The sequence below is a fragment of the Girardinichthys multiradiatus genome, chromosome 12 (assembly GCF_021462225.1).
Source record: "Girardinichthys multiradiatus isolate DD_20200921_A chromosome 12, DD_fGirMul_XY1, whole genome shotgun sequence".
In the NCBI taxonomy this organism is placed as follows: Eukaryota; Metazoa; Chordata; class Actinopteri; order Cyprinodontiformes; family Goodeidae; genus Girardinichthys; species Girardinichthys multiradiatus.
The window spans coordinates 33,290,777-33,316,658 of record NC_061805.1 but is presented as its reverse complement, the minus strand read 5'-3'; the positions used below and the strand labels follow the sequence as shown (position 1 = coordinate 33,316,658).

The 25,882-nt window shown below is 39.6% G+C and overlaps 1 protein-coding gene and 1 long non-coding RNA gene across 3 annotated transcripts; one reads left to right on the top strand and one right to left on the bottom strand.

The window, feature by feature from the left end:
• Window positions 1-6,344: 6,344 nt before the first annotated feature.
• On the bottom strand, window positions 6,345-11,685 carry LOC124877664. Its single transcript, XR_007040583.1, has 2 exons — window positions 11,554-11,685; window positions 6,345-6,794 (listed from the first exon to the last, which is right to left on the bottom strand). It is a non-coding gene; the product is annotated as an uncharacterized LOC124877664 (long non-coding RNA).
• Window positions 10,232-25,844, top strand: tpcn1 (two pore segment channel 1). Of its 2 annotated transcripts, none has more exons than XM_047381051.1 (26): window positions 10,232-10,888; window positions 14,335-14,468; window positions 14,786-14,962; window positions 17,052-17,165; window positions 17,285-17,415; window positions 17,963-18,051; window positions 18,135-18,169; window positions 18,289-18,347; window positions 18,478-18,577; window positions 18,945-19,061; window positions 19,141-19,265; window positions 19,348-19,396; window positions 19,502-19,565; window positions 20,345-20,389; window positions 20,471-20,527; window positions 20,613-20,666; window positions 20,800-20,872; window positions 21,065-21,172; window positions 21,269-21,430; window positions 21,605-21,720; window positions 22,331-22,377; window positions 22,484-22,552; window positions 22,680-22,770; window positions 22,924-23,063; window positions 23,150-23,230; window positions 25,202-25,844. In XM_047381051.1, exons 1-26 carry the CDS (start codon window positions 10,795-10,797, stop codon window positions 25,343-25,345), a joined length of 2,475 nt encoding a protein of 824 aa, XP_047237007.1. In that variant the 5' UTR covers window positions 10,232-10,794; the 3' UTR covers window positions 25,346-25,844. The 2 variants fall into 2 exon arrangements, with proteins under 2 accessions (XP_047237007.1, XP_047237006.1); XM_047381050.1 differs by lacking the exon at window positions 10,232-10,888 and adding an exon at window positions 12,111-13,143.
• The last annotated feature ends 38 nt before the right edge of the window (window positions 25,845-25,882 follow it).

Below are 25,882 nucleotides of genomic sequence, written 5' to 3'. Positions count from 1 at the left end.
AATGGACTGGTGACCTGTCCAGGGTGTACCCTGCCTCTCACCCATAGACTGCTGGAGATATTCACCAGCTCCCCTGTGACCCACTATGGAATAAGTGGTAGAAAATGACTGACTGACTGTTAAATAATAGATGAGCAGCTCTAGAGTTATACAGCTAATTAATTCCTCCCATTATTCTGCAAGTTGCACTGGATCCATAAGCAGGAAAGGTTAAAATAATTATTTTACATTTAAAATCAGAGTTGTTGCTTTAAAGGTGCATTACTCAATTACTACTATGAAACACTGATTAACACCCATATTTATTTTATTATCAATCAGGCAGACTTATATCAGATAACTACAGAACTTGTTTTTAGTAAAATGCAGTTAAAAGCCTTCAGCTGATTCAAAATGCTGCAGCAAGAGTTCTGAGGAAAATTAAAAAGAGAGATTATATTTATCCTACTTTAGCTTCCCTTCATTGGCTCCCTGTTAAATCCAGAATAGAATTTAAAATTCTCCTCTTCACATATAAAGCCCTTAATGATCTAGCTCCATCATACATCAGAGATCTGATTGTTCCATATGTTCCTAACAGAGCACTTCGTTCTCAGACTGCAGGTTTACTGGTGGTTCCTAGAGTCTCCAGAAGTAGAATGGGAGGCAGATCTTTTAGTTATCAGGCTCCTCTTCTGTGGAACCAGCTCCCAGTTTTAGTCCGTGAGGCAGACACCCTGTCTACTTTTAAAGCTAGGCTTAAAACTTTCCTTTTTGATAAAGCTTATAGTTAGAGTGGCTTAGTTTATCAGGGAGGGAGCCTTCCAACGTCCCTGTTGGTTGAAGTAAGGGGGAGTCAGGTTTAGCCTAAACCGACTCAGTTATGGTTGAGGTGCAAACACACCCTTCATTTCTGCTACCTGTATGACCCCTTCTCTTTTCCAATGGTTATAATCAGTCTGACAGAGGGAGGTATCCCAATCGTTGTGGTTTTTAGTATAACAATGACCATCAGTCCTTTGTGAGGTGCCTTGAGACGACATTGTTGTAAATAAGCGCCGTTTAACTAAATAACCTGAACTGAAACTATCTGTGTAGTTATGCTGCTATAGGCTTAGGCTGCTGGAGGACATAATGACCACTTTCACCCTCTTCACTATATTCTCACACTACTCTCCAATTTTGCATTATTTGCTGTTATTTCAACTTTTAACCTTGTTCTCTCTATTCTCTTCCTAGAAGCTACACCTGGCCTGGCTCTGTGTCTACCTGTGACACCTTTCTGGAGAGGGGCATCATCTAAGCTTCTGCTGGCAACAACTTAATGCTCACCCTCTACCGATGATCCACATAGCCTTGTCTTTTAGTGTTTAACCCTTTCTCTCTCCTAGACATAGCGATTGACTGAGCCTTTACTGTAACTAATTATATGTGCTCTCTTTCAGACTCTAACCTTGAAAACTGGCTCAGCGTTTATCTGTTCTTTCTTTCTAGGTGAAACGACTAAAGGAGCTACATCCATTAACATTTACTTTTCCTTCCCATAGAAAGTACTCCTGGATCAGTGCTTCTTTGTTCTCTTTGTGTCTCTGCTCTGTTCTCTCAAACCCCCAGTCGGTCGTGGCAGATGGCCGCTCACACTGAGCCCGGTTCTGCTGGAGGTTTCTTCCTGTTAAAAGGGAGTTTTTCCTCTCCGCTGTCGCTACATGCATGCTCAGTATGAGGGATTGCTGCAAAGTCAACGCCAGTGACTGTCCACTGTCTCTACATGCTCATCCAGGAGGAGGGAATGCTGCAAGTCACTGACTGGATGAAATCTGCTGGGTTTCCTTAGACAGAAAAACTTTTTATCCAATTTAAATAAATAACTAACTCTGACTGCACTGTTCATTGATTAGGATTAATTGGAATGTATGTACCTGACTGTTGTGAAGTGCCTTGAGACAACATGTGTTGTGAATTGGCGATATATAGATAAAACTGAATTGAATTGAATTAAAATATTTATCTATTTTAAAAAAAAACTGATAATCAGTCCAGATGAACAGGGAATTAATTAATACCTTGACTGCCTAATACATACATAAGCAAATATTTGCTTATGTGCTTTCAGCTCCTGGGAAAACCTGAAAAGACCATCTCCAGTACAGCATTATTTACCCCTGAAAGAAAAGCCCCGGGAAAGTGAAATTACCTGGTTAAATTTGTATCAAAGCGCGCCCTAGGCTTTCAAAAGCCCAGGGCTTTCTACAAGCAATGGAAAAGGGGCTAATATGTAACTGCGGAATGTAGATGGCACATAATCGTAGAGTCCCTGCATATGGGGAAATTAAAAATGCCACAAACCAACAGCTACAAGAACGATGTGGAGATCAAACCATAAAAAAACCCAAAACAAGTTTACACCTTTGAGGTCTGGAGGGTTTGCAAACTTCAGCTTTATTAACAGACTACGTTCAGATGTCTTAACTTAATGAGTTAATACAACAACACAGGAATCTGAACTGGGGAGCTCCTTCAGCGAGAGGCTGCAACATCCTAAATACATAAGTGAGCTTTATTATAGGTTTTTCTATTCCGCTGTTAGACCGTATAACCGTCTGTGCTTCCAACAAACCCAAATAAGTTGTGGACATTCCTGCTATTCTTGTTTTACAGGTTTCCATCATCTTGGATCTATTAGAGAGAGTAGGTAATAGTCATTTTTTAAAACAAATATACAAAAAGCAGTTTTTACATTATCTTATTATATTTATACTTTTCTAAGAATCTACACCTATTTTTAATAGTTTTATAGTTTTTCGTACTTTGTACATTTGACCTGACTGTACTGTCTCTATTTTATTTGTATTATTGTTGCCTGTTTGTGTAATGTGTATCTATGTGCTTTCCATTTTCCTGTCACTTTGCTGCTGACACACTTTAGTTTGCCCACTGAGGGACGAATCATGGATTATTCTATTCTATTCTATTCTATTCTATTCTATTCTATTCTATTCTATTCTATTCTATTCTATTCTATTCTATTCATAGAAGAAAAGTGATTTATTAGGGGAGTTCAGAGGATGACTTAGACTAACTGATGAGGGGAGTGCTAACCAAATAAGCACTTTGGACAACTGTGGAAGCACCAGAAACTCTGCATCATTTTCAAATTTTTATCTGACCTTTATGTGCAGATGACCTTATTAGTCAAGTAGGGCTAGCCTGAGGTATAAGCAGCTGCTTAGGGCCTAGTTCTAATCTTGGGATCCAGAATAAAACAGTAGGAACAAGTTGACAAGTGCACTACTTATGCTCATCCTAATGAAAACCTTCCTAAGCCCCTTCTTGCTTGCCTGTTTGCACCAGGCGTTTGATTAGCCCCAGGCTTTGTAAAGTCCAGGTCGGGTTTTGATACAACTTTACCTGGATAATTTCACTTTCCCGGGGCTTTACTTTCATGGGTAAAAGGTCCTGGACTGGACATGGTCTTTTCAGCTTTCCCCGGGCTTTGTTAAAGGGGTGGAGCTGTGTGCAGCAAGGCCTGGCAGCAGCAGCTTCAGTAATGGCAGAGGTTACTATACAAATTAATCGTTTTTATACCATTGTCACAAAAAGTAGTTTTAAGATGTTTGTAAGTGAGAAAGTACACCTCAAAACTTGATCTGTGCAGTCAGTTCATCAAGAATGATGAATCTTTGTGGCATTTTAAGTTATTGTTGGCAGTAATTATTAACTACTTCGCCACAATTCTGTAAGAAAAGTGTTTTAATGCAGTGTTGAGATTTTTACTAAAACGTGTTCTGTAGTTATCTGATATGAGTTTCCTTGATGTTAATAAAAGAAAAATAAGTGTGTTATTCAGTGTTTAGCAATTATTGTAAATGAAATGTAGTTGTAAAGCAACAACTCTGGCCTGATGCAGGTTGGTAAAAAACTAAATGTAAAATAATAATTAAAACCTTTCCTGTTTATGGATCCAGTGAAATATAAGGAATAATGGAAGGAATTAATCATCTGTATAACTCTAAAGCTGCTCATCTATTATTTAACAGTTGACACAAAAAAATGATTTATTAACTTTTAAACGGAGGAAAGGAGTAATGTCATCTGCTGGAATGAAAGTGTATTGAAGTTTTCTTCTCCATATGTCTTTAGGCTGATTTAAATAAATGGTCCTTGGCAATACAAAAAGAAAGTTTGAGATTGCCTGGGATTCCTTTTACCCAGGTAAAACAAATCCTGGGGCTTTCAGTGGAAAAGGGGCTCTGGAGTAAAAGTTAAAAGGTTTCATGATTCAAAGCTGATTTATTAATTCCCACTGTTTGTATCTGAGCTGGGTTCACATTTAATGCACACTGCAGTTGTGCTTGGTGCATTCTGGTAAATTATCAAAAGTTTTTACAGTTCATCTTTCTGCTTTTTCTGTTCAAATTAAATGAAAAAGGTCATTTGGAAAAAAAATTAAAAAGTAAAACGGCTGAGGAAATTACCAAACACCAATATTGCTTGAATTCACTGTTAATTTAAAGAACAATAAAGAAACAAACGACCATCATTCTATTATCATGTTTATTCTAAGTTCAATCAAATATGTTGTCTTCTGAGCTCAGTTTTCTAGGAATATCATGAATATATTGCAGAAAATGTGTCCACTTTCCCCAGCTTTTATTTGATAAGTAATGTACTCTCCACATGTTGTGGTTAACTGTAAAACCAGTTGTCTTAAATACAAAATAAAAAATGATCAAACATGGATAATATAAAAAAGATCAGTGAAAGTGGGCTCAACTGGTCAGGAGCAAAAAGTTAAATACTGCTTAGGGCCTTCTTAACCTTGGTTTGGCTTCATTGTCCACAACAGAAACATGAGACTATAATGAGAATATTTATTTTAATATTTGTCAAGTAACATTGGCTAGGTAACAATACAAAGCCAGAGTATATTCATGTAAATTTTGATTGTCATTAGTTAATTGTTTAAACCCAGTTATGGGGTTTATATGGCAAACATCACCCACTACCTATTGCTCACAGGGTCATGGGTGCATATCTCCAGCTGTCAAATTGGAGAGACAGGACAGAGATGAACTGGCAACCTGTCCACAGTGCACCTCCCCTCCTCCCCAGTGACTACTGGAGATGGGCACCCGCCTCCCTCTTGACCCTGCAAGGATAAGCGGGTGTAGACAAAGGATAGATGGATGGATGGAGGAGCACCACAGAGACACCCAGCCATGCACATACACACTCAGACTCACACTGAAGAAACACTTAAGGCATCCAAACATGCATATTTGTGACCAGAGTACCTGAAGAGAGCATGCAAACTTCATGTGGGAAGCCCTTTGGCCAGGATTTGAAACCAGAACCTACTTGCAGCAAGACAACTGTGCTAACAACTGTTCCACCATGCAGCAAACATTGTTTTTGTTAACTTATCATTAACCAATCACAAGTCCCATGTCTAACATGGTTGCTCATTATCTGTTCTCATCAAACCATTCTCAGTGTAATACTTGCCTGCTCTGAGATTTCTTTTTTGTCTTATGAACTGTCATAGGATTTTATTTGCTTGCTTAAATCTCATTAAGTCTCATGGGTTGAACTTTTCTTTCCATAATCTTATTACCGTGAACTTATGTCTTTATTTTCCTAAAATGCTGATGAGACACTGGGTTAGGCTCTGCTCTGCCTCTGAAGGTAGTCTGCCTGTTAGAATAAGCCCTGCTGCTGCAAAGCAGGATAGATAAGCAGGGTCTGTTCTCACCCAGACTTACTGAGAAATTCAGTGTCCCACAGTTCATCTGTAAATACTTTCCACACCCCTCCTGTCCTGAGTATGAGAGACGTGTAAAAACTGTGTAGGCTAGTGCAACAGAGCAACTCTCTAAAAGAACAACGGATTGCTCCCTCTTGCACAAGATTACTTTAATAAACTTGACTAAGTCTTCTTCATCATAACAATGCTTATATAATACTTATTTTTCCACAGCAAAACCTAACCTTGACTTCTCAATGATTGCAGCACAAAAATGTGCCTATACACTTAAGGGATGAGCCGTCATTGTGCACAGACAAGTTAGTAAAGAACCAGTTTTAAAATTCAGTCATTTTGTCACAAGCAACCACTGAGAGCTGACAAGATAAATACTGGTGTTTGTCCACATAGGAGAGATTGATTAAAAAAACATTTGCTTGAGATTATACGTCTGCAATAAAAGCTAAGTTTGTTTTTAATGCTTTTTACACATGCTTACCAGGAGGGCCAATAAATCTGGCTGGTACTGTAAGTTCACAAACTTGCAGCTGGCCATGGGTAACAACTCACTCCTTTTAACCATAATGGCTACTAAATATGAACAAGGAGATCTGCACTGCCATCCTGTGGCCGTTTCATAAAACAACAGTTTATTTACCCAATGTTTTCAGCTTACAACTGAGACCAGGGATGTTCCAAATTTGACAGAAACACCATAAATTAACAATCGAAAAGCTTTTTGTATAAAATCTAAACCTACAGGCATCTACAGATAAAGTGTGAAGCAGGCTGGTTTATTTGGTCATCTTTGCCTTGTTCTTTTTGGTCCTCTTGGACTTGTTCTTTATGGCATTGTGAACACTGTACCCTCTCCACCATGCCTGGATGATGATAGTAGCTTTGGCTTTCAGCTCCAGCTGCCTCATCTCTTCCTTCCTCATCTCTTCTCTTCTGCCAGGCGCCTCCTCTTCTGGATCTTGTTGTACTGCTCCTGTAGAACATTAAAGGGTCCTTCCAGCTTCCTCGCTCCTCAAGCTCCTTTGCACATTGATATACTCAGCTCCAGGTTACCCTAAGACAAATGTGAAAGGATGGAGAAGCAATGTGTATTTTTGAAAAGCCCTCTTAGAAAAAGTGGCCTGTTTTCAAGGTTTATGAGAACAGTGATAAAGGTAATCATTATGAGCTAACTGGATTTACAAGACTTTACTTTCTACTGAAGGCCAGTTCTGAATATAAATGTATTGTTAAAAAACAACATATTGTAGCAGCAGATTTGTTCTGGGTTTTACCTGCCATTCCCACATTTTCTTGTCAAAGCATAGTATAATGTTTTCAATTTCTATTTTTATAGATTCATTTTTCTGTCACAAAAACAAAGAAAGCAGTGGCAGCTACAGTGCTGTTAAAGTGTTGAAACAGAACATTTTATGTGTTTTCTTGAGATATTTATGGGATACACCAATACAGAGTCTAGTGTCATTATAAAATGGAAGGAAAAAGATAAACGGTGTTCAAAACCGTTTACAAATAACAATCTTAAAAGTGTGGTTTATATTCAGTATTTTGAGGTATTTCAGCACAGTCTTCTTCAAAACACACTATATTGCCACAAGTATTTGTCTGTCTACTTTTACATGTACATGAACGTTGATGACACCCTAATCTTAATCTATCCCAGCTGTAAAAGAAAAATCCCAACAATTGCAACTTTAACTATTCTGTAAACATCTCCAGCAAGGTTTTGGAGTGTGTTCGTAGTTGGATCAGAAAACCAGAATTGCAGCCTCTGCTCTATTCATCCCAAAGGTGTTCAAGAAGATTGAGGTCAGGACTCTGTGCGGGCTAGTCTCTTTTCTCCACACCAAACCTTATACACCTACAGCCACGGAAATTATTGGAACACCGGGGTTCATTGATTTGGTGGTGTGACCCAATACTTTTGGCAGTATAATGTAGATCAAATCTAATTCATACAGATGGGGATGATCAGTGAACATCAGTTTCAACTCCACAGATTCTCATTTAAGATTTGAGTTTGACTGGACAATTCTAACGCATAAATATGCTTTTATCTAAACCAATCCATTACAGCTCTGTTTATTTGTTTACGGTTGTTGTCCTACTGGAATGTGAATCTCGGCCCCATTCTCACGTCTTTTGCTGCTTCTAACAGGTTGTCTTCCAGGACTGTCCTGAATTTAACTAGACCTGTCATCTCACTAAATCTGACTGGTTTTCCTCTACCTACCTAAGAAAAGCACAGCTTAATCCAGCGACCACCATGTTTCACCTTCAGGACGGTTTATTCAAGGTGATGTAAGGTGTTAGTTTTCCTTTACACTTACCTTCTTGCATGTAGGCCAAATGGTTACGTTTTGGTTTCATCTGACCAAAGCACCTTCTTCCATATGTTTGCTGCCCCCCTACATGGCTTGTGGTAAACTGTAAATGGGACTTCTGGTGGCTTTCACTGAACAATTATTTTTCTCTTGCTACATAAATAACGATTTAAGGAAATTAATACCTGTCCTGTTAACAGATTCTCCCACCTGAGCTGTAGATATTTGTAGCTGCTCTAGAGTTACCATGACACTCTTTGCTGGTTCTCTAATTTATGGTCTCCTTCACTGGCCTTTTAATTTAGTATTTGCAGGTTTGTAGTTATTATACTCGTTTTTATTTTTATTTTGGACAATGCATTGAAAGGTGTTCTGTGAGATGTTCAAAGCTTGGGACATTCTTTTATAACCTAACCGGTCTTTAAACCTCTAATTTTATCTCTGTGTTCCTTGGTATTCATGGATCTGTTTATTGACTATTTTTCTCCAACATACCTCTGAGGCCTTCAGAGCATACGCAACTGGACTGTTTACTGATTTTTCTAACCAGATAGTATGTTAGGTATTCAAAGAAGGGGGGCTGATTACATATGCACCCCATGACCCGATTTTTATGTGAGAAGAAATTACATTAAAAACCATGTATCATTTCCCTTTCACTTCACATTTAAGCACAATATTGTTGGTCTGTCACATAAAATCCCAATAAAATGCATTGCAGTTTGTGGATATAACATTAAAAATTGTAGACTCATCTTCTGGAGAATTCTCTCCACCCGTGCAGGAATGACAAACAGACAGAGCAGGTGAGAGTAGCTTGGAAATGTCAAACCAAAGTCTTGAAGACTTTGGTGAGGCAGAATGATGCCTCACCATTTCATTCATTTCTTCAAGATTGCAGCTAATTTGTCTTCCTCTGTAATCAGTTGCTCCAGAGTTTGGTCAAGAAATAAAGGCTGTTGCCCCTGGGGTACTTCCAGACCCTTTTCAGAACACATTTCACCATATAGCGGTGAAACATCTGAAGCATTCTGATTAACGTGCACACGTTCTTGCGTACTTCCATATTTATCTTTCTCTTAAGTCATAAAGCACATTCACACAGCATAATTCTGGAGGATGCAAGGTAGAGCTGCTGCAATCTCAACCTGGCTGATGCAGTTGATCAAAACACGTGATATACACTGAGCTTCATTAGAGAGCTTCTTGTTTGGGATCAAGGGAGAGTCTTCTGTTGGTTTGGTGGCTTCTTCTGCAGACATGTTGTCACTTGATAGCATACTACAGAATTACACGGATACAGAATTTTTAATTGGTAATTTGTGGTAACTTTTCCAAATATCCAGTGATTTGAGGTTTGCTCTAAACCTTTGTTAAGGTTCCACTCAGGGCTGGATTTAGGAGGATTGGACCCCTGGGCTACAGCCAGTTATGGTACAATTATTTCCATTTAACAGAGAAATTTCCTTCTTATAGGAGTATAAATATTGAAAAAAATTATCTGTTTTAACTCACATTTTTTATTAAAAAGTGGCATGTTAAAAATGACTTATAACTTTCCCAAAAATCTTTATTGGCATTACAGCAATTAACCCCTTCTTATAATTGCTGAGCAGCTTATGCATGTCTCCACTGGTATTAAGACGATGTATCTTTGGTGATGAGCTCCAAGTCTTTAATGTTTTAAGGCCTCCTTGCCATCACCCTAATCTATAGATCCCTCCACAGATTCTCAATCAGATCCAGACTCTGGCTGGGCCAACCCAAAGCCTTAAAATTACTTACAGTTGGTGGAACATGTTGATAAAATTAAATTAAACAATTAGTTTTAACTTCAATCTGTCAGGGGGAAGGAATAGTTTTATAAAACTGTATATTCAGGATTTGTTACTTTTTTCTTCACTTTATGTTAATTGTGTCAAAAATCCTGTATCCACTGCTATTTCTGTTTGATAGGCTGTCCTAAAAGCATTATGCAAAGAAAGAAAAAAAGCGAATTTTTACAAACATATTCAATGCTCTACGGTTCAATAACTTTGTTTTAAAGACATGTTTTGTTTAAAATACTCTTGTCCGGATTTGGCACATCTGCCATTTACTTATTTTTTCTTAAAATGTCTCTTTCATAACCAACCATCTTTGACTTTTATTTTGAAATTTCGCTGCCGTAAATTCCTTTAGTGTCGGGAAGGTCTATTGTTGATCTAGCTGTTTATATTTCGTAGGGTCGACTCTAATGTTATTGTAGAGGGAAAGGGTGAGGATTTAAAGGTGGGCTCCATGGATCAGGTGTGCTTTTGCCTTTCTTTTCGGTTCTAGGTGGTCCAAGCCGCTGTTCTGAAGCGGGAATCTTGTGAACCGATTCTGATGCAGACGTGATGGACACAGACCGACAACCTGAGCTCGTTAGTCTGAGGGACAGAGAACCAGTAAATCGGTGAGATATGTTTAAATCGGCAAACAACCCGATCCTCGTCTGTGTCGCCGAACTTGGACTGTGCTAACTGGACCTTTAACTGGAGATATTTGCACCTGTAACCGCTGAAGGTGTCAGCACAGATTACGCAGACGGATAACTCTGTTAGCTAACAAACTGTTAATCCTGTCTGCTTTTTGCACTAATGATGTGCTGTTCTGCTGCTGTCTGTGGAGCAAACTGCGTTCTTATTTGGTAACTTTGGGCCTTTGGAGTGACTTTCAAAGCGGATTGGAGCATATTTATTTGTGAGTATGGAGTCTGACGACGACGTGCCTCTCATCTTGACCTGGGACGAAGCAAACAGCGGTCTGCTGAACGAAGACGAGACTGAAAGAGGAGACCAAAGTAAGTCTGAGGAGTGGAGTCACGGATGACGGCGTGTCTAGTCTGGCGCCGCTGCTGTCATTATTTGACATGCACTTCCTGTTGCCTCATATTAAATGCACCTTACCAAACTAATGCTGTTGGGAGATTGTATACATTGGTACGTCCGTAGATGCAAATTGATATTTTGTTGCAGTAGTATAATCTCACCTGCAGAAAAAAAAAATAATAATAATAAAAAATAGTGGTACAGATTTTTGGTACCATCTGCCTTTTGCCAACAGGGCAGTGATACTCATTTCATTTCAAAAGCATTTCACCAGGTTTGAGGATACAGAAATATTTAACCTTTCTGTTTTGCATAAGAAGATCATTCAGAGTCCTGGGTTTTCAGTTCTGTTCAGGATTTAGGTGTGTGTATGTAGACGCATCGACCAGCAACATGTATTTTCATGCACTTTGTTTGAGTTTAAAAGGTTTAGACTGTTGCGATTTGGAACTGCTACCTGTACCAAAGAACCCACCACACATTCATTCTTCCATGTGTTACAGTACTTTGTATTAAAAAGCAGAAGGCCAGACCTCACACAAAACCAGAAATCAGTATGGGCCAGGAAAAGCGTGATCATTGCATCTTCAGGATATATGGATATTATACTTGTATATATTCATGCTTGTCTGCTTACCATGATTGCACTGACTCAGTTGAAAGCCTCCAAATGTTGCAGCTGTAAATATCCTGCACATCCAGATCATCATGATTCATTCATTCATATATATATATATATATATATATATATATATATATATATATATATATATTATTGTCCAGCAGACTTAGCGATCCAAAGTGTGAGGGTACACAGTGTTACAGTCCTCCTGTTTTCTTTGTCTCGCTCACATATAAACTACAAAATAACCCATGTGAGAAACAGCTTGCTCAGCAGACCATCCCCGGCCCTCCCTCAGTCCCTCCAGGATGTTCCTGGGCAGCGTGTGTCTGTTGTATTTAGGAGTGTCTACAGAGTGTGTGTGTTTTTCTGTGAGCTCACTGGATCGTTTTCTCCTGTCCAGCGGGTGAGCAGGAAGAAGAGAAGAATGTGTATTTATTTTTCAGGACATCTAGAAGTGGTTTTGCGAGAGAGAAGTGTCAACCTCCTGGGTTTGGCTTGTTGCTGCCGGAGCCCTCTGGAAACGGGAGGAACTTTGAAGGATAGTGCCAGAGTATCACTTGAGTGAGGAGTCACATGCCTGGAAACAAGAGTAGAGTTTGAACTGATCTAGAAGCAGATTTACTTGTTTTGTTTTTTTTTTTTTTTAGGCTGACTTCACCGTGTTTTTCACACAGAGCTCCAAGCATTTTATTGTTCTCAGACAAATAATTGATCTGAATGGCTCACATGCAGACTCTCGGTCTGCTGGTGTCAGGAGGAAGCCCAGGCTGCTGCTGGGTCAGAACATGATCTTTTCGCTTAAGCTCAGTCTGCTGTGGCCAGCAAACATCTGGTAGCACATTTCTGAGACTCTTTCTTACTGCCTGCGTAGTGTTTGTGCGTGAGATGAGGACAACTAGACAGGAAGGCAGAGGAGTAAAATGTGCAGCTGCAGAGGATCACCTGGAGGAGTCGCTCATCTGAAACAACTCTGGAACCCCTGGATTTAATTTCACAACTCTGCTGTTATTAGAAGAGTGATTTTACTGAATTTTGCATTGAGTTTTTGCATGACTTTTTGACATTTTCTGCTATAATGCAGGATCAATTCCTCCTGTGGTGTGTCAGCACCCTGTCTTTATCCTGATCGTAGCAGGAAGGAGAAAAAATCATCACGTCAGTGCTGCAAACTCGGCTTTTTCTTTTTAAATAACAGCGTTGAGCTCAAAGTTCAACCTCAGCTTGGTGTTAATGACTTTTTACCATTACTGTTACTCTACTTGGAGACAGTGTTTTGTCTCCATAGCCGTTTTGACCTCCGGGATGTTTGAACATCTGTGAGGATCTAATCTGGACTCGTGACTGTTTCTGGTGTTTCCATCAGGCCTGAGTGGAAAGTTTTTCCATCTGTATCTCCAGACGTCATCAAGTGCTGCCATGATATCGGTCTGCGGCTAATCACACTATTTATTTGACATCAGGGACCCTGATTCATTCACATAGCATTACCGATGGAGTCCTTGTGTGAGCAGGGAGCTGGTTTCCAAGCCGATCAGTCCTGTAACGATGAGAGTCCCATTGCGATCTCCTCCTTTGCCTTACAGTTCGAAGCTGACTGCATCGGTAGGCTCATGCCTGTCTCTATACTGTTTATGTTCAGGGTTCCTGCAAAGTAAGGAAGTTAATTTTATAATTTTTAAGTCAGTATTAGTATGTAAAAAAAAAAAGAAAAATGCTTTCTTTCTTCTTTCAATATCTAACACATAAAATCCTGCATTGGAATTTTTTTTTTATGGATATATGTAATATGCATTGCAGAATATTATTGAAAAATAATTGCTTTTAAAAATTAGTCATGTTATATACATTTATTACACACAGAGTGACCTAAGTATTTATTTCTGTTTAGCTTTCAGCTGATAAAAACTATTATAATTCTTATTACATAAGAGCAATAAGAGAAGGTATTACATACAGAAAAGCGATGATATGATGCTATGGCCTATACAATATGGGGATGACGGCAGACTTTACAGATGCCCCACAGGTAGTCATCGACATCCTTCACAGAGAGGGTAAGCCAGAAAACGTTGCTGCTAAAAAAGCCTACTTTTCACATAGTGCTGTATCCAGGGTTGTCAGGGGAAAGTTGGGTTGAAGGAAAAAATGTGGTAGAAAAAGGAAGAAAGCAAGAAAGCTACAGACCGATTGCCTCAATGCCATGCTGCATTGATGCAGTCATTTATGCGAAAGGATTTTAAGATGTCCATAAGCTCTAAGCCATAATCATCACAATCAACTGAATTAAATGCTTGAAATATATCAGCATGTGTAATAAATTTGTGAGTTTCACAAAAATCTAAATGGGTCAATTTCATAGTTTTTCAACTAGACCCTCTTAGATCTGGGCTTCAAACTGGACCTGTGATTTTTAAATTGTGTCCAGTTTAGATGCCCAACAAATAATTGCCATTGGTTGTCATACAAACAAACAACTGTAATTTAAAGAATTTGTATTTAATGTTGGATTATCCCAGTCAGAAATGACAAGTCAGAGTATGATGGGTTTTGAAATAAGGCTGAGCTAAGTCGGTCCAGATGCCAAAAAAACTGGGACCTCTCTGCCAACTCAGATGTTAATTCCAGCATTAAATTGTTTCATGATTTGTTGAACACACAAATATTTCAACCTAATTAGGTCAAAGTTTTTATTTAAGTGTCCAGTAACCCTGAAACCCTGCATGCGTTTGTGTCAGTTTACCCGCCTAAATAATGTCTGCACCAACACACTAACACTTGAATCTCTTCTTCCAGATGGAGGAGGCAATTATGACATAGTGACCAATGCTGTGGTTTCCACTCCTGGGGCGCAAGGCAGCAAAACCCAAAATGTGTCTTTAAAGCAAAGCTGGGAGATGAACTACCAGGAGGCGGCCATATACCTGCAGGTATACAACAGGTTCATGTTCATGGTTTATACACACACTCTGACATGGTCTGTTAATGGTTTTATTATAGCTTCTGGGCTAAATACAACCTGCAGATGGGTAAACCTTGGACTACAGGAAGTAATGAATTTGGTAATAGAAAAAGAAGCGTTTGCTGGAAGTACAGTAACTCAAATAATTATTGATTATAAGGCTCTCCATCTAGAATTTTAGATCAATGGTCATTCATATAAAAAAGCAGCGCTTATGTCAAACTTCACTGCATCCTGTCAGATAAGGATGTTTTACTTAATTTATGTTTTCAATTGATCCTGTAGGAAGGCGAGAACAATGACAAGTTCTTTACTCACCCTCGAAACCCAAAAGCACTGGCGGCATACCTGTTTGCCCATAATCACCTGTTCTACATGATGGAGCTGGTGACGGGTCTGCTGCTGCTGATGCTGTCGCTGTGTGAAACTCCCGCCGTGCCCTCGCTGCGCCTAGACGTTTACGTAAGTTTTTAACTGACTTTGGACTTCTATCAAAAGAAGTCTAAAGTCAGTCATCTCTCCTTCAGCTCAACCAAATAAATCCCCCCAAAGAACAACAGCCTTTTATTCTACATACAGTAAGTTAACAAAACAGGCCAGGCAGAGTATTCCTATCCCTGCCGCTTTTCCATATTTTGCCACATTTCCTTTTTAAGATTTTATTTGCTGGACCAAAACAAAATAAAGCATAATTGTGAAGCAAAAGAAAAAAGATGATTGTCAATTTTCTTTACAGTCAAAACATCTGAAAACTATGGAATGCATTTTTTCAGACACTTTACTCTGATACCTCTAAATAAAATGCCTTCAGAAGCGACCTAATTAGTAAACAGAGTCCACCTATGTGTAATTTAATCTCAGTATAAATCCAGCTGTTCTGTGAAGATCTCAGAGGTTTTATAAGGACCACTGAACACAGCAAACAGGTCAGGGAAAACGTTACTGAGAAGTTTATAGCAGGCTATAAACATGTCATGAAGCCCTTTTCAATTCATCATCTAAAAATGGAAAAAAGCAGATCAACTGCAAACCAACAGCAACATGACCTTCCACTTAAACTAACAGGCCGGGCAAGGAAAGCATTAATCATAGGAGCAGCCAAGGTTGTAACTCTGGAGGAGCTGCCGAGATCCACAGCTCAAGAAGGAGGAACTGATAACATTCAGCCAGAGCCACAATGGAATGGCTTAGATCAGAGCAAATTCATAAGGTTAGAAAGACCTAGTCAAAGTCCAGACGTAAATCTGTCACGTTGTGGTTTTGGGGTGGACTGAAGCGCAGGCAAGAACTTGGCAGCAGCATCTTCATCATGAACTTAAGTTTTATTCACAAGTCATGAACAAGCAAACAAAGCAGAACCCACCGCAGGTGCAAGGTATGAGTACAATCGAAACTTCTGCGTTGTACTGCAGGAACGTAGCAAACACTGAGCAAAATCAGGTAATGTGATCGGAGGAACCAGCAAAGGACAAAGAAACAAAACCAACTAATATACTGAGGAAGAACAACTGCAGGTAATCAAAGGAACTAAGAACAGGTGAGACAAGGAGGCAGTAAGGCAGAGGGAGCAGGTGAACCTAATAGAACTAAATGAGGAAAAGGACTAAAGACAAGACAGTGAGCCGACCCTAAAAGAAACTAAAAACCAATACTGAAAGAACAAACTGTGAATGAGGCAGAGGAAGCGAGGACAAGAATGAAAGTAAACAATAACAAAAGCTAATCTATAAAGAGGGACTGGAGAATTAAGATAAAGAGAACCAGACTGGGAGGACTAGGAAACAAAGACCGAACACAGTATAACTGAAAAGTAACAGAAATAGAAACTAATAAGCAGAAGAGTGCAAGGGGGGAAGAAACAAATACCTAACCACAAATAAAAAACAGAGAAACCAGAAGGATAACTAATTAAAGAACCCAAGGAAAACAGAAAACAATCATAATAATAATGGCAACAATGACAATAAAGAGAAAACCATACTAAGTCATAAGAAAAACAACAGTAACTAAAGGAGCTTTGAACGAGGGGGGAAGAAACAACCAAACACTCAAAATAACACAAAGCCACCAGAGTCCAAAAGGCGACAGATCCTGACAAAATCCAGTTGAGATTCGGAAAACTGATGTTTTCAGAGGCTTTCCAATCTGACTGAACTTTAGCTTTTTTGCAATTAAGAATGGGCAAAAGTTTTTAGTCTTTAGAGATGCAAACCTGGTAGAGGCATACAAAAACTTGCAGCCTTATACTGTAAGTATTGAGTCGGAGGGTGGGGTGGGGTAAATACAAATGTACGCCATACTTTTCAGATTTTTATTTACAAAACTATGTTTCTTTTTTACTTTCTTTCCACAAACATGCACTAATCCTTCTTGTGGACATTTTTAGCTGTAACTTGACAAAATGTCTAAAAGCTCCAGGGGCTATCGATACTTTTTCAAACCTTTGTTACCCGTTTGTAGTCATCTGTAGAAATCAGCATCAGTGTATTCACACAATCCTTTAAACGCAGCTGTCATTAAATGCTGTTGTATGTGCTGTTCTCCTCTCCAGGTCCATGCCACTCTGGAGCTGCTGGCTTTGCTTCTGGTGGGATTTGAGCTGTGCATGAAACTTCGCTGGTTAGGCTTTGACACGTTCATACGGCACAAGAGGACCATGGTGAAGGTACCCTGACATCTTGTATAACATGTCCGGTCTTCGGTGTCTGCAAGCATTATGTAGGTATAACCATTTTGCTTTTGGTTACTACATTGTTTTTGTTTTGTTTCTCTCCCCTGTTGCAGACATGTGTGCTGCTGCTGCAGTTTGTGGAGGCCATCGTGGTTCTGGTCAGGCAAACGTCGCACATGCGTGTGACCCGAGCTCTCAGACCAATATTTCTGGTGGACTGCAGATACTGCGGTGCTGTGCGCAGGTGGATGATTATCTAAACATGTGCAGATACACACACACACACACAAGGTTGATTCTACAAAGTAGCAGCTACAGTACAGGGTTCCTGTGCAGTCTGGAAAGTATTCATTTGCTAGACCCGGATAAGTTTGGAACAGTATTTGCATTCAACATTACATCTAAATCTTCCTTCCTTCCTTCCTTCCTTCTTCATTTGTTCCTTCCTACCTTTCTCCCTCCCTCCCTTCCTTCTTTCCTTCCTTCCTTCCTTCCCTCCTCTCTCTCTCTTTTTTGCCATACTTTAGTATGTCAGTAAAGGTTTTATGCATTTAAGTCCAATAAAGGTAATACTACAGCCTTTCTGATAAATATCTGTTTTGCAGCTTAGCCAGTTTCTGAGCTTATTAACGATTCTGCACTGCTGCACACACAGTTAGTGAAGTGTTAATTAAATTACACAGCTCTACACATTACAAAAAGATTTTTATAAAAACATATTGTTGTTACTTTATAACTTCATATGATTATTGTTAATTACCTGCTGACAAAGGTATCTTTCATCCAATCAGAAACTTACGTCAGATCTTCCAGTCCCTCCCATCTTTCATCGACATCCTCCTGCTGCTGCTTTTCTTCATGGTCATATTTGCCATCTTAGGTAGGAATTGGTCTTGGTTGAATTCACATAAATGCTGCTGTTTAAATGGGGGTTAATAGTGATCTGGTTTACATCTCCTCCAGGTTTCTGCCTCTTCTCTACAAACACAGCTGACCCGGTATGTCAACTCACTGGTTTGCATGGCTGGAGTTTCTAATTGTTATGCCAGTGTGGAGAGTTGGTTTTCTCTTCTTGTGCCATCTGTGTGTTCACTCAGACTCTGTCCTCTCACCACAGTACTTCAATTCTTTGGAGAACAGCCTCGTCAGCCTGTTTGTGTTGCTGACCACAGCAAAGTAAGCAGAAATAATATTGTTTGGTGATTTTATTTATTTATTCTTCCTAGTTCTCTTGCAGTTCATTTTTCTGAATGTTTTTAGGCTGTTTTTATTTAGTTTGGTGTGAATGAGGTTTTCTCTCTTGTAGTTTCCCTGATGTGATGATGCCAGCGTACTCCAAGAACCGCTGGTCCTGTGTGTTCTTCATTGTTTACCTCTCCATAGAGCTCTACTTCATCATGAACCTGGTACAGATATTTTTACTGTGCTTTAAAACAAACCTAGCATCAATAAACAGCGCCTTGCAAAAGCATTCATTACTCTTCAACCTTCTTACATTTCTAACCTAAATTCTGAAGCCAGTGGGATGCGATGAATTTAACATTTTTATTTGGGGTGTTCGAGTAAACGAGGCTAAAGAAAGATCAAAATATTATATTCCTCCCAGATTACCATGATGCACTACTTTTGTGTTGGTCCATCACACAAAATCCCAATAAAATACATGAAAGTTTGTGGTTATGACAAAATGCAAATAGGAAGGGGTATAAATACTTCTTGCCAGGCACTGAATAAACTTCTCTGACATGATTTCTTCTCACACTCCCCCTCCAGCTCCTCGCTGTCGTGTTTGATACTTTTAATGATGTGGAGAAGATGAAGTTTAAATCTCTTTTGCTTCACAAACGCTCTGCCATTGACCACGCCTTTCAGCTGCTGGTCAGCCGACAGGTACGTGGGCTTTTTTCGCTTTTGCCCTGGGAAGTTTCCGCTAACATTCAACTGTGTTGCTGTTTGTCTTTCCCTCCAGAGGCCGATGGGTGTGTCTCTGAAGCAGTTTGATGGTCTGATGCGTTTTTACAGACCGCGGATGTCTGCGAGAGGCCGCTTCCTCACATTTAAAGCTCTGAACACGTCAGGGGCTCCTATGCTTAGGTAATGTCTGGCAGATTTTTTGAAACTGAAAGTGTACTGCTTTGTTATCAGTAAATATAATTGAGTCTTTTTTCTGTTACAGCCTGCAAGACTTTTATAAGTTTTATGAGGTCATTGGCCTTAAATGGAAGGTAATTATTTTTGTATGTTTTGTTTTATGGTCAGAACTGTTTTTATTTTGTGTTGCTCTGGCCGACCGTGATGTGCACGTTGTGTAAACGTGTTTTTCCCTTCAGCCTCGACGGAGCAGAGAACACTGGTTTGATGATCTTCCGCACACGGCCTTCCTCATTTTCAAGGGTGAGTTCTCCATTTTTTCCCATTTGTAGCAGTAGTGAAAAGGATGTCGTGTTTCCCCATTCAGTGCCTTGCACAATCACTCATAGATCGTGTGTTTAGGCTTATATACAGCGTTTGTTTTCCTCCACACAGAACAGTTTGCATGTAGGCCAGAAAGTTCGGTTTTGGTGTCATCTAAACAGAGGACCTTCTTCCACATGCTTGCTGAGGACATTTTCTACTCTCCTATAAAGGCCAGATAGGAGGGAGTGCAAGACTTATGATTACCCCACCTGAGCTGTGGATCTCTGCAGCTCTTCCAGAGTTACCACAAACCTCTTAGCTGCTTCTTGGATCAATGCTCTCCTTGCCCAGTCTGTTGGTTTAGGTGGACTGCCATGTCCTCAGAACTTTGCAGTTGTGCCATAATCTGTGCAGTTTAAGGTGATGAATTGGTCGGTTCTCTGGAGGATGTTAATAGCTTGAGAAAGTAATTTCTAACCTTCTATTAACTTCTGCAAACCTACATCCCTGACCTGTCTGCTGTGTTCGTTGGTCTCCATTATCCTAATTACGTGATTCATGAAAGCAAGTGGGTTCGCTGGATTATATTTAGGGGTATCTGAGTTGAAGGAGTAAAATAAAACTTGCACCACGCACACATTTATTTATTTACGTCACTAAAATGTGCTGCTTTGTGTTTTCTATCACATAAAACTCCATAGACATCATTGAAGTTTGAATAGCTCAAGTGGTTAGAATACTTCTGCAAGACGTATAAGAGCTTTGGTCCTTTTCAGGCATCCACCTGGTGGTGAAGTCTACGGCCTTCCAGTATGCCATGTGTAAGTATCATCATCTTCCCAGTTCTCCCAGCACTTACCCTGTTCAAACATTCCCTCTTTAAATCTGCGTTATGTCTGCAGACGTGGTGGTGGCCATTAACGGTGTGTGGATCCTCGTGGAGACATTCAAAATGAACAGTAAGACCTCTCCAGTGAACACAGAGGCAACATAAGAAACATATTCGACGCAGCTCTGACCTCGTACCTTCCTTCTGTTCTGCAGGTGGATACTCTTGGTCTGAATTTGTTCCCTTGAGTTATATCATTTTCCTGACGAGTGAGTAGAAACCCGCTGCTTCCTGCTCACTGAAAGATGTAACGTATGCTTAAAGACTGCACAGGATTGGATGATGATGATGATGATGATTGGAGCTGGCACTAATTCCTCCTCTGCTCCATCTTGGTTTTAGTTTACGGTGTGGAAGTGCTGCTGAAAATAGCCGGTTTGGGGCCGTTGGCTTATTTCAGTTCCGGCTGGAATCTGTGAGTGAAACCCTGTCTGCAAAAAATCAAGTAGAAAAATATACCTTTTACTTGTAAATGCGTCCGTAGGTCTTGATTTAGTAATTGTGTGGTGGTTAAACTTTGTAAAGTTTTTGAAGGGGTTTAGAAACCATTCTGAACTCTGTTTCTGTGCTTCTGCTGGGTGTCTTCACTGTTTTATTTTCCATCCAGGTTTGACTTGTCTGTGACTGTGTTCGCCTTCTTGGGGCTGATCGCTCTGGCCTTCAACATGGAGCCGTTCTACTTTATTGTAGTCCTCAGACCCTTCCAGCTACTCCGGTTTGTTTTCTTGATTTTGAAATTAGACCCTATGTTTCCATATAATTTAATTTAGATCCAGTTTTAACTCAGATGTCCATGCTCCTGTTCTCCCAGCCTGTTTAAGATAAAACAGCGATACCGTAACGTGTTGGACACCATGTTTGAGCTCTTCCCCAGGATGGCCAGTCTGGGACTGACTTTAATCATCTTTTATTACTCCTTTTCCATTGTGGGTATGGAGTTCTTTGCAGATGTAGTTTACCCAAACTGCTGCAAGTGAGTGTCAATGTTCTTCTCTGTGGAAATTTAAACCTGAAGTTTTCAAAATAAAACATGTTGGTTCATTTAAAAATGTTGGATTTAATCGTATGAACTGTGCTTTGCTACATTTTAGCTGCAAATAGGTAAATAATTATTGGAATGTTCCTTATATATATATTTTCTTTTTAGCACCAGCACAGTGGCAGATTCCTACAGACAGATCAACAAAACGTACGGCAACAAAACAGTGTTGGAAGAAGGCTATTATTATCTCAACAATTTTAACAACATCCTCAGCACCTTTGGTAATTGCTTTTATTATTTTTTACCTTTCAGTACCATCCAAAAGTCATCAAATTATCCCTCATTTTCTTTGGGAGCCTGACTTTTTCCTGAAGCTTGTTTTTAGAGATTTTTTTGATGGCATTTGCTTTTCTTTTTACCTATTTCCAATTCATTTCTTGACTTGATCTTTTGACACAGTTCACTTGCAAGAAAATACAATTTCTTTCCACATTTTTAGTTGCAGTTATACTTGTAGTTGACTCTAGTTGTTAAGAGGAGGCAGAAAACTGTCTCATCCCAATGAGTTAGGTGCCTTTTCTTAGCTTAAAAGATTTGTGTGTCAATGTTAAATTGTTTTCCAACAAAACAATTATCTGAAAATACTAAGTGTAAGGAACAGCATAAAGCACAGATTTCAAAAAGAAAACTTTAGAAAACTGTTAATTATGAAAAAGTAAATAGTTATTTATCTCTGTTACATGATACTTTATATTTCATAAGAAAAACCAAGAGAACAAAAATGTACAAATGCTTTCAAACAGAATATTTTGAGGATGATGGTTGTCCACTTGCTCATTTTCGGTGTGTAAGTCAGATGTTTTTTAAACACTTTGCTCATTTTTCCTGCAGTGACTCTGTTTGAACTGACTGTGGTCAACAACTGGTACATCACCATGGTAAGATTCAGTCATTAATTGTTGTCAGAGGTCCCCATCCTGCAGTCTTACTGCTGACATGTAGGCGTCGCTGTTTGACGGCCGCTGCATTCTCCCTTTCTCCCAGGAAGGAGTGACGTCTATGACGAGCCACTGGAGCCGTCTGTACTTTATGACTTTTTACATTGTTACCATGGTGAGCGAGGTTTATTTCCTTTTTATACTTGCTTGGTGTGTTTCCCTTTTAATTATTTCCTAATTTTAGAAGCAAAAGTTTGATGGTTTGAATGTGACCATGATTTTAAATTTCTTCTCTTTTTCAGGTCGTTATGACCATCATTGTGGCTTTCATTTTGGATGCTTTTGTGTTCCGCATGAACTACAGCCGCAAGAACCGGGATCCGGTGGATAAGGGTGCGTTTGAATTAATGTGTAGCATTCTGACAGTGGTCTTGTGCATGTTTTAATATAAATGCATACAGTATTTAAGGTTTTCCCCCTAATTTATTGCACCAATGTCACTGTTAGTAAGCAGAGGTCAGTTTAATGTGTGTGATTGTGCCGTAGATGAAAACGGGATAGTGTTTGAAGTGGAGGTGATGAGAGACGAAGCCGTTGCCACCTTAGAGTTGTACAAGCAGACATCCCCAACACCTCCTTCGCTCAGTTCGCTGACTGCAGTCCTGCAAGCTATGGACAAGAGTGGGGTAAGAACATGAGCTCTTAACATTTCTTCCTCTGCATCTCAGGGGAACCTTGCTAACCTGTCCTCTTCCTCCTCCTTCATGTACAGCACACATCTTGTGTTTACTTGGGGCGCAGGTCAAGAACAAAGAGTGACCTCAGTATGAAAATGTACGAGGAGGAGATACAGGTAGGAAACTGAAGAAGTTCTGCTGTATACAGGGCCTCACAAAAGTACCCATACCTGTAGTTACCATTTCTGCTACCTGTGCGACCCCTTCTCTTTTCCAATGGTTGTAATCAGTGTGACAGAGACAGGTACCCTCAATCCTTGTGGTTTTTAGTATAACAATTCAATTCAGTTTATTTAAATAGCGCCAATTCACAACACATGTCGTCTCAAGGCACTTTACAACAGTCAGGTTCATACATTCCAATTAATCCTAACCATTGAACAGTGCAGTCAGATTCAGTTATTTATTCAAATTGGATAAAAAGTTTTTCTGTCTAAGGAAACCCAGCAGACTGCATCGAGACAGAGATTTGTAGCATTCACTCCTCCTGGATGAGCATGTAGAGACAGTGGACAGTCACTGGCGTTGACTTTGCAGCAATCCCTCATACTGAGCATGCATGTAGCGACAGTGGAGAGGAAAAACTCCCTTTTAACAGGAAGAAACCTCCAGCAGAACCAGGCTCAGTGTGAGCGGCCATCTGCCACGACCGACTGGGGGTTTGAGAGAACAGAGCAGAGACACAAAAAGAACAAAGAAGCACTGATCCAGGAGTACTTTCTATGGGAAGGAAAAGTAAATGTTAATGGATGTGTCACAAGATGTTTTTACTTTTACTAATAATAAATCTAAAAACAATTCTAGTGCAACCAAATGCTTTAGATGTTTTCTTATTAGCACCTGTGTGATTTAATCTCAGAATAAATGCAGCTGTTCTGTGAAGGACTCAGATGTTTGTTAGAGAACATCAGAGAACAAAGGCATCATGAAGACCAAGGAACCTAGCAGACAGTTAGGTTATCGCTGCCAAGAAGCCCACAGCAACTCTGGAGGAGCTGCAGAGATTCACAGCTCAAGTTGGAGAATCTGTCAACAGCACCATTATTAGTTGTGCTTTCCACCAATCTGGCCTTTATAGGAGTAGCAAGAAGGTGGTCACAAAACGACAGCCAGTTTGAAGGTTGCTACAAGTAATACAATACAATATACTGCGAATATATTCATATCGCAAAGCTCTGTTTGGAGTGCAATAACTGTTGGCTCATATATTCCAAGTGTTATGAACTTGCATTTTATGTAATGTAACATTTAGCCAGCTGTACAGAGTCTTAGATGTTTACATCTGGAACGAATGTGATGGCCCAAAATGATAAAGGTCACAGAGTGTTAGAAGCACAGATGATAAGCAGAGGAAAGGAGAAAATACACATATATCACAACTGATATCATCCTTGCAATATTTACCAATAATATGGCCATTGTACGATTTTCTTTTATCAAGCAACCCTAGCTACAAGCCATTTATGGGACGCCATGAACGGGACAGGAAGGAGGTGCTCTGGACAGATGAGAGAAAGAATGGAACTGTTGGCTGACATGAAAACATGTTGGCAAACAAAAAACTGCACATCACCCTGAACATGCCATCCCCACAGTGAAACATGATGGCAGTATTATTCTGGGTTTATGCTTTCCTTCAGAGACAGTGAATCTGAATGATGGATGGAGCTAAAAACAGGGCAATCCTGGCAGAAAACCTGTTAGATGCTGCAAAAGATGAGACTGAGGCAGAATTTCACCTTTGAGCAGGACAATGACCCCAAACTCAAAGCCAGAGCTACAATTAAATTGTGTAGATCAAGGCATATTCATGTGTCAAGGTGGCCCAGTCAAAGTCCAGACCTAAATACAAATGCATGCCACACTTTTCATATTTCTAAAAAAATGTCTAAAACCACATATTGTTTTTCTTCCACTTCAGTATTATGCACTACTTCATGCTGTTCAATCACATAAAATCAAAATATGTCGACAAAATCTGAAAAAGAGGTGTTAATACTTTTATAAAGCACTGTATTATAGTCGTAGCTGTACTTGCATCATTTTTTACTAATTTGTTTTGTTTCATTTTTTTCTCTTTAAATCAGGAGTGGTATGCAGAGTACTCGAGAGAATGTTTGCCTCAAAGAGATGAAAACCTCAACCTAGATCAGAACAGTCCGGTCACCGACCCGTCTCCCTTCCAAGAACATCAGCCAAACTCACAGTGTGAACATCACAGCATTAACTAAAAAAAACACGTTGGCATGATGGACGTGCGCTTCATCTGAACAGAGGAAACCCCAGCACTTCCACTTCCCCCAAACTCGCCATAATGCCCATTGGGTGGAGGGAAGGAATAAAAATCATGAGTCTCTGAACTGATGTTGGTGAGAAAATGACGCTGTGCTCTTCCTGGAGCCAGATGGAAGTGTTAGGACTTTCTGACTTGCCCCTAAACAAGCTACGAGAGATCTTCTATTACCACAATTTCTTTATGTATTTATCATATTAATTAAACCTGATGCCTTAGTTTAACAGTTTCTGTGAACAGTATTAACACACAGTACTTATATTAGATTCTTTAAAGACCAAAAGAACACTAAACACTCCTTACAGGCCAATCCTACCACTTATTATGTAAAAGGTTTCTTCTAACCATCTCAGCAGACTCAAACTATTTTATATAAGCTTTCATTCTGTAATGTACTTGAAAGTAACAGCAGATTTGAATAAACTATTCAAATAATGCACGTGTGCATTGTTGCTGCATTATTATGAGGATGGCA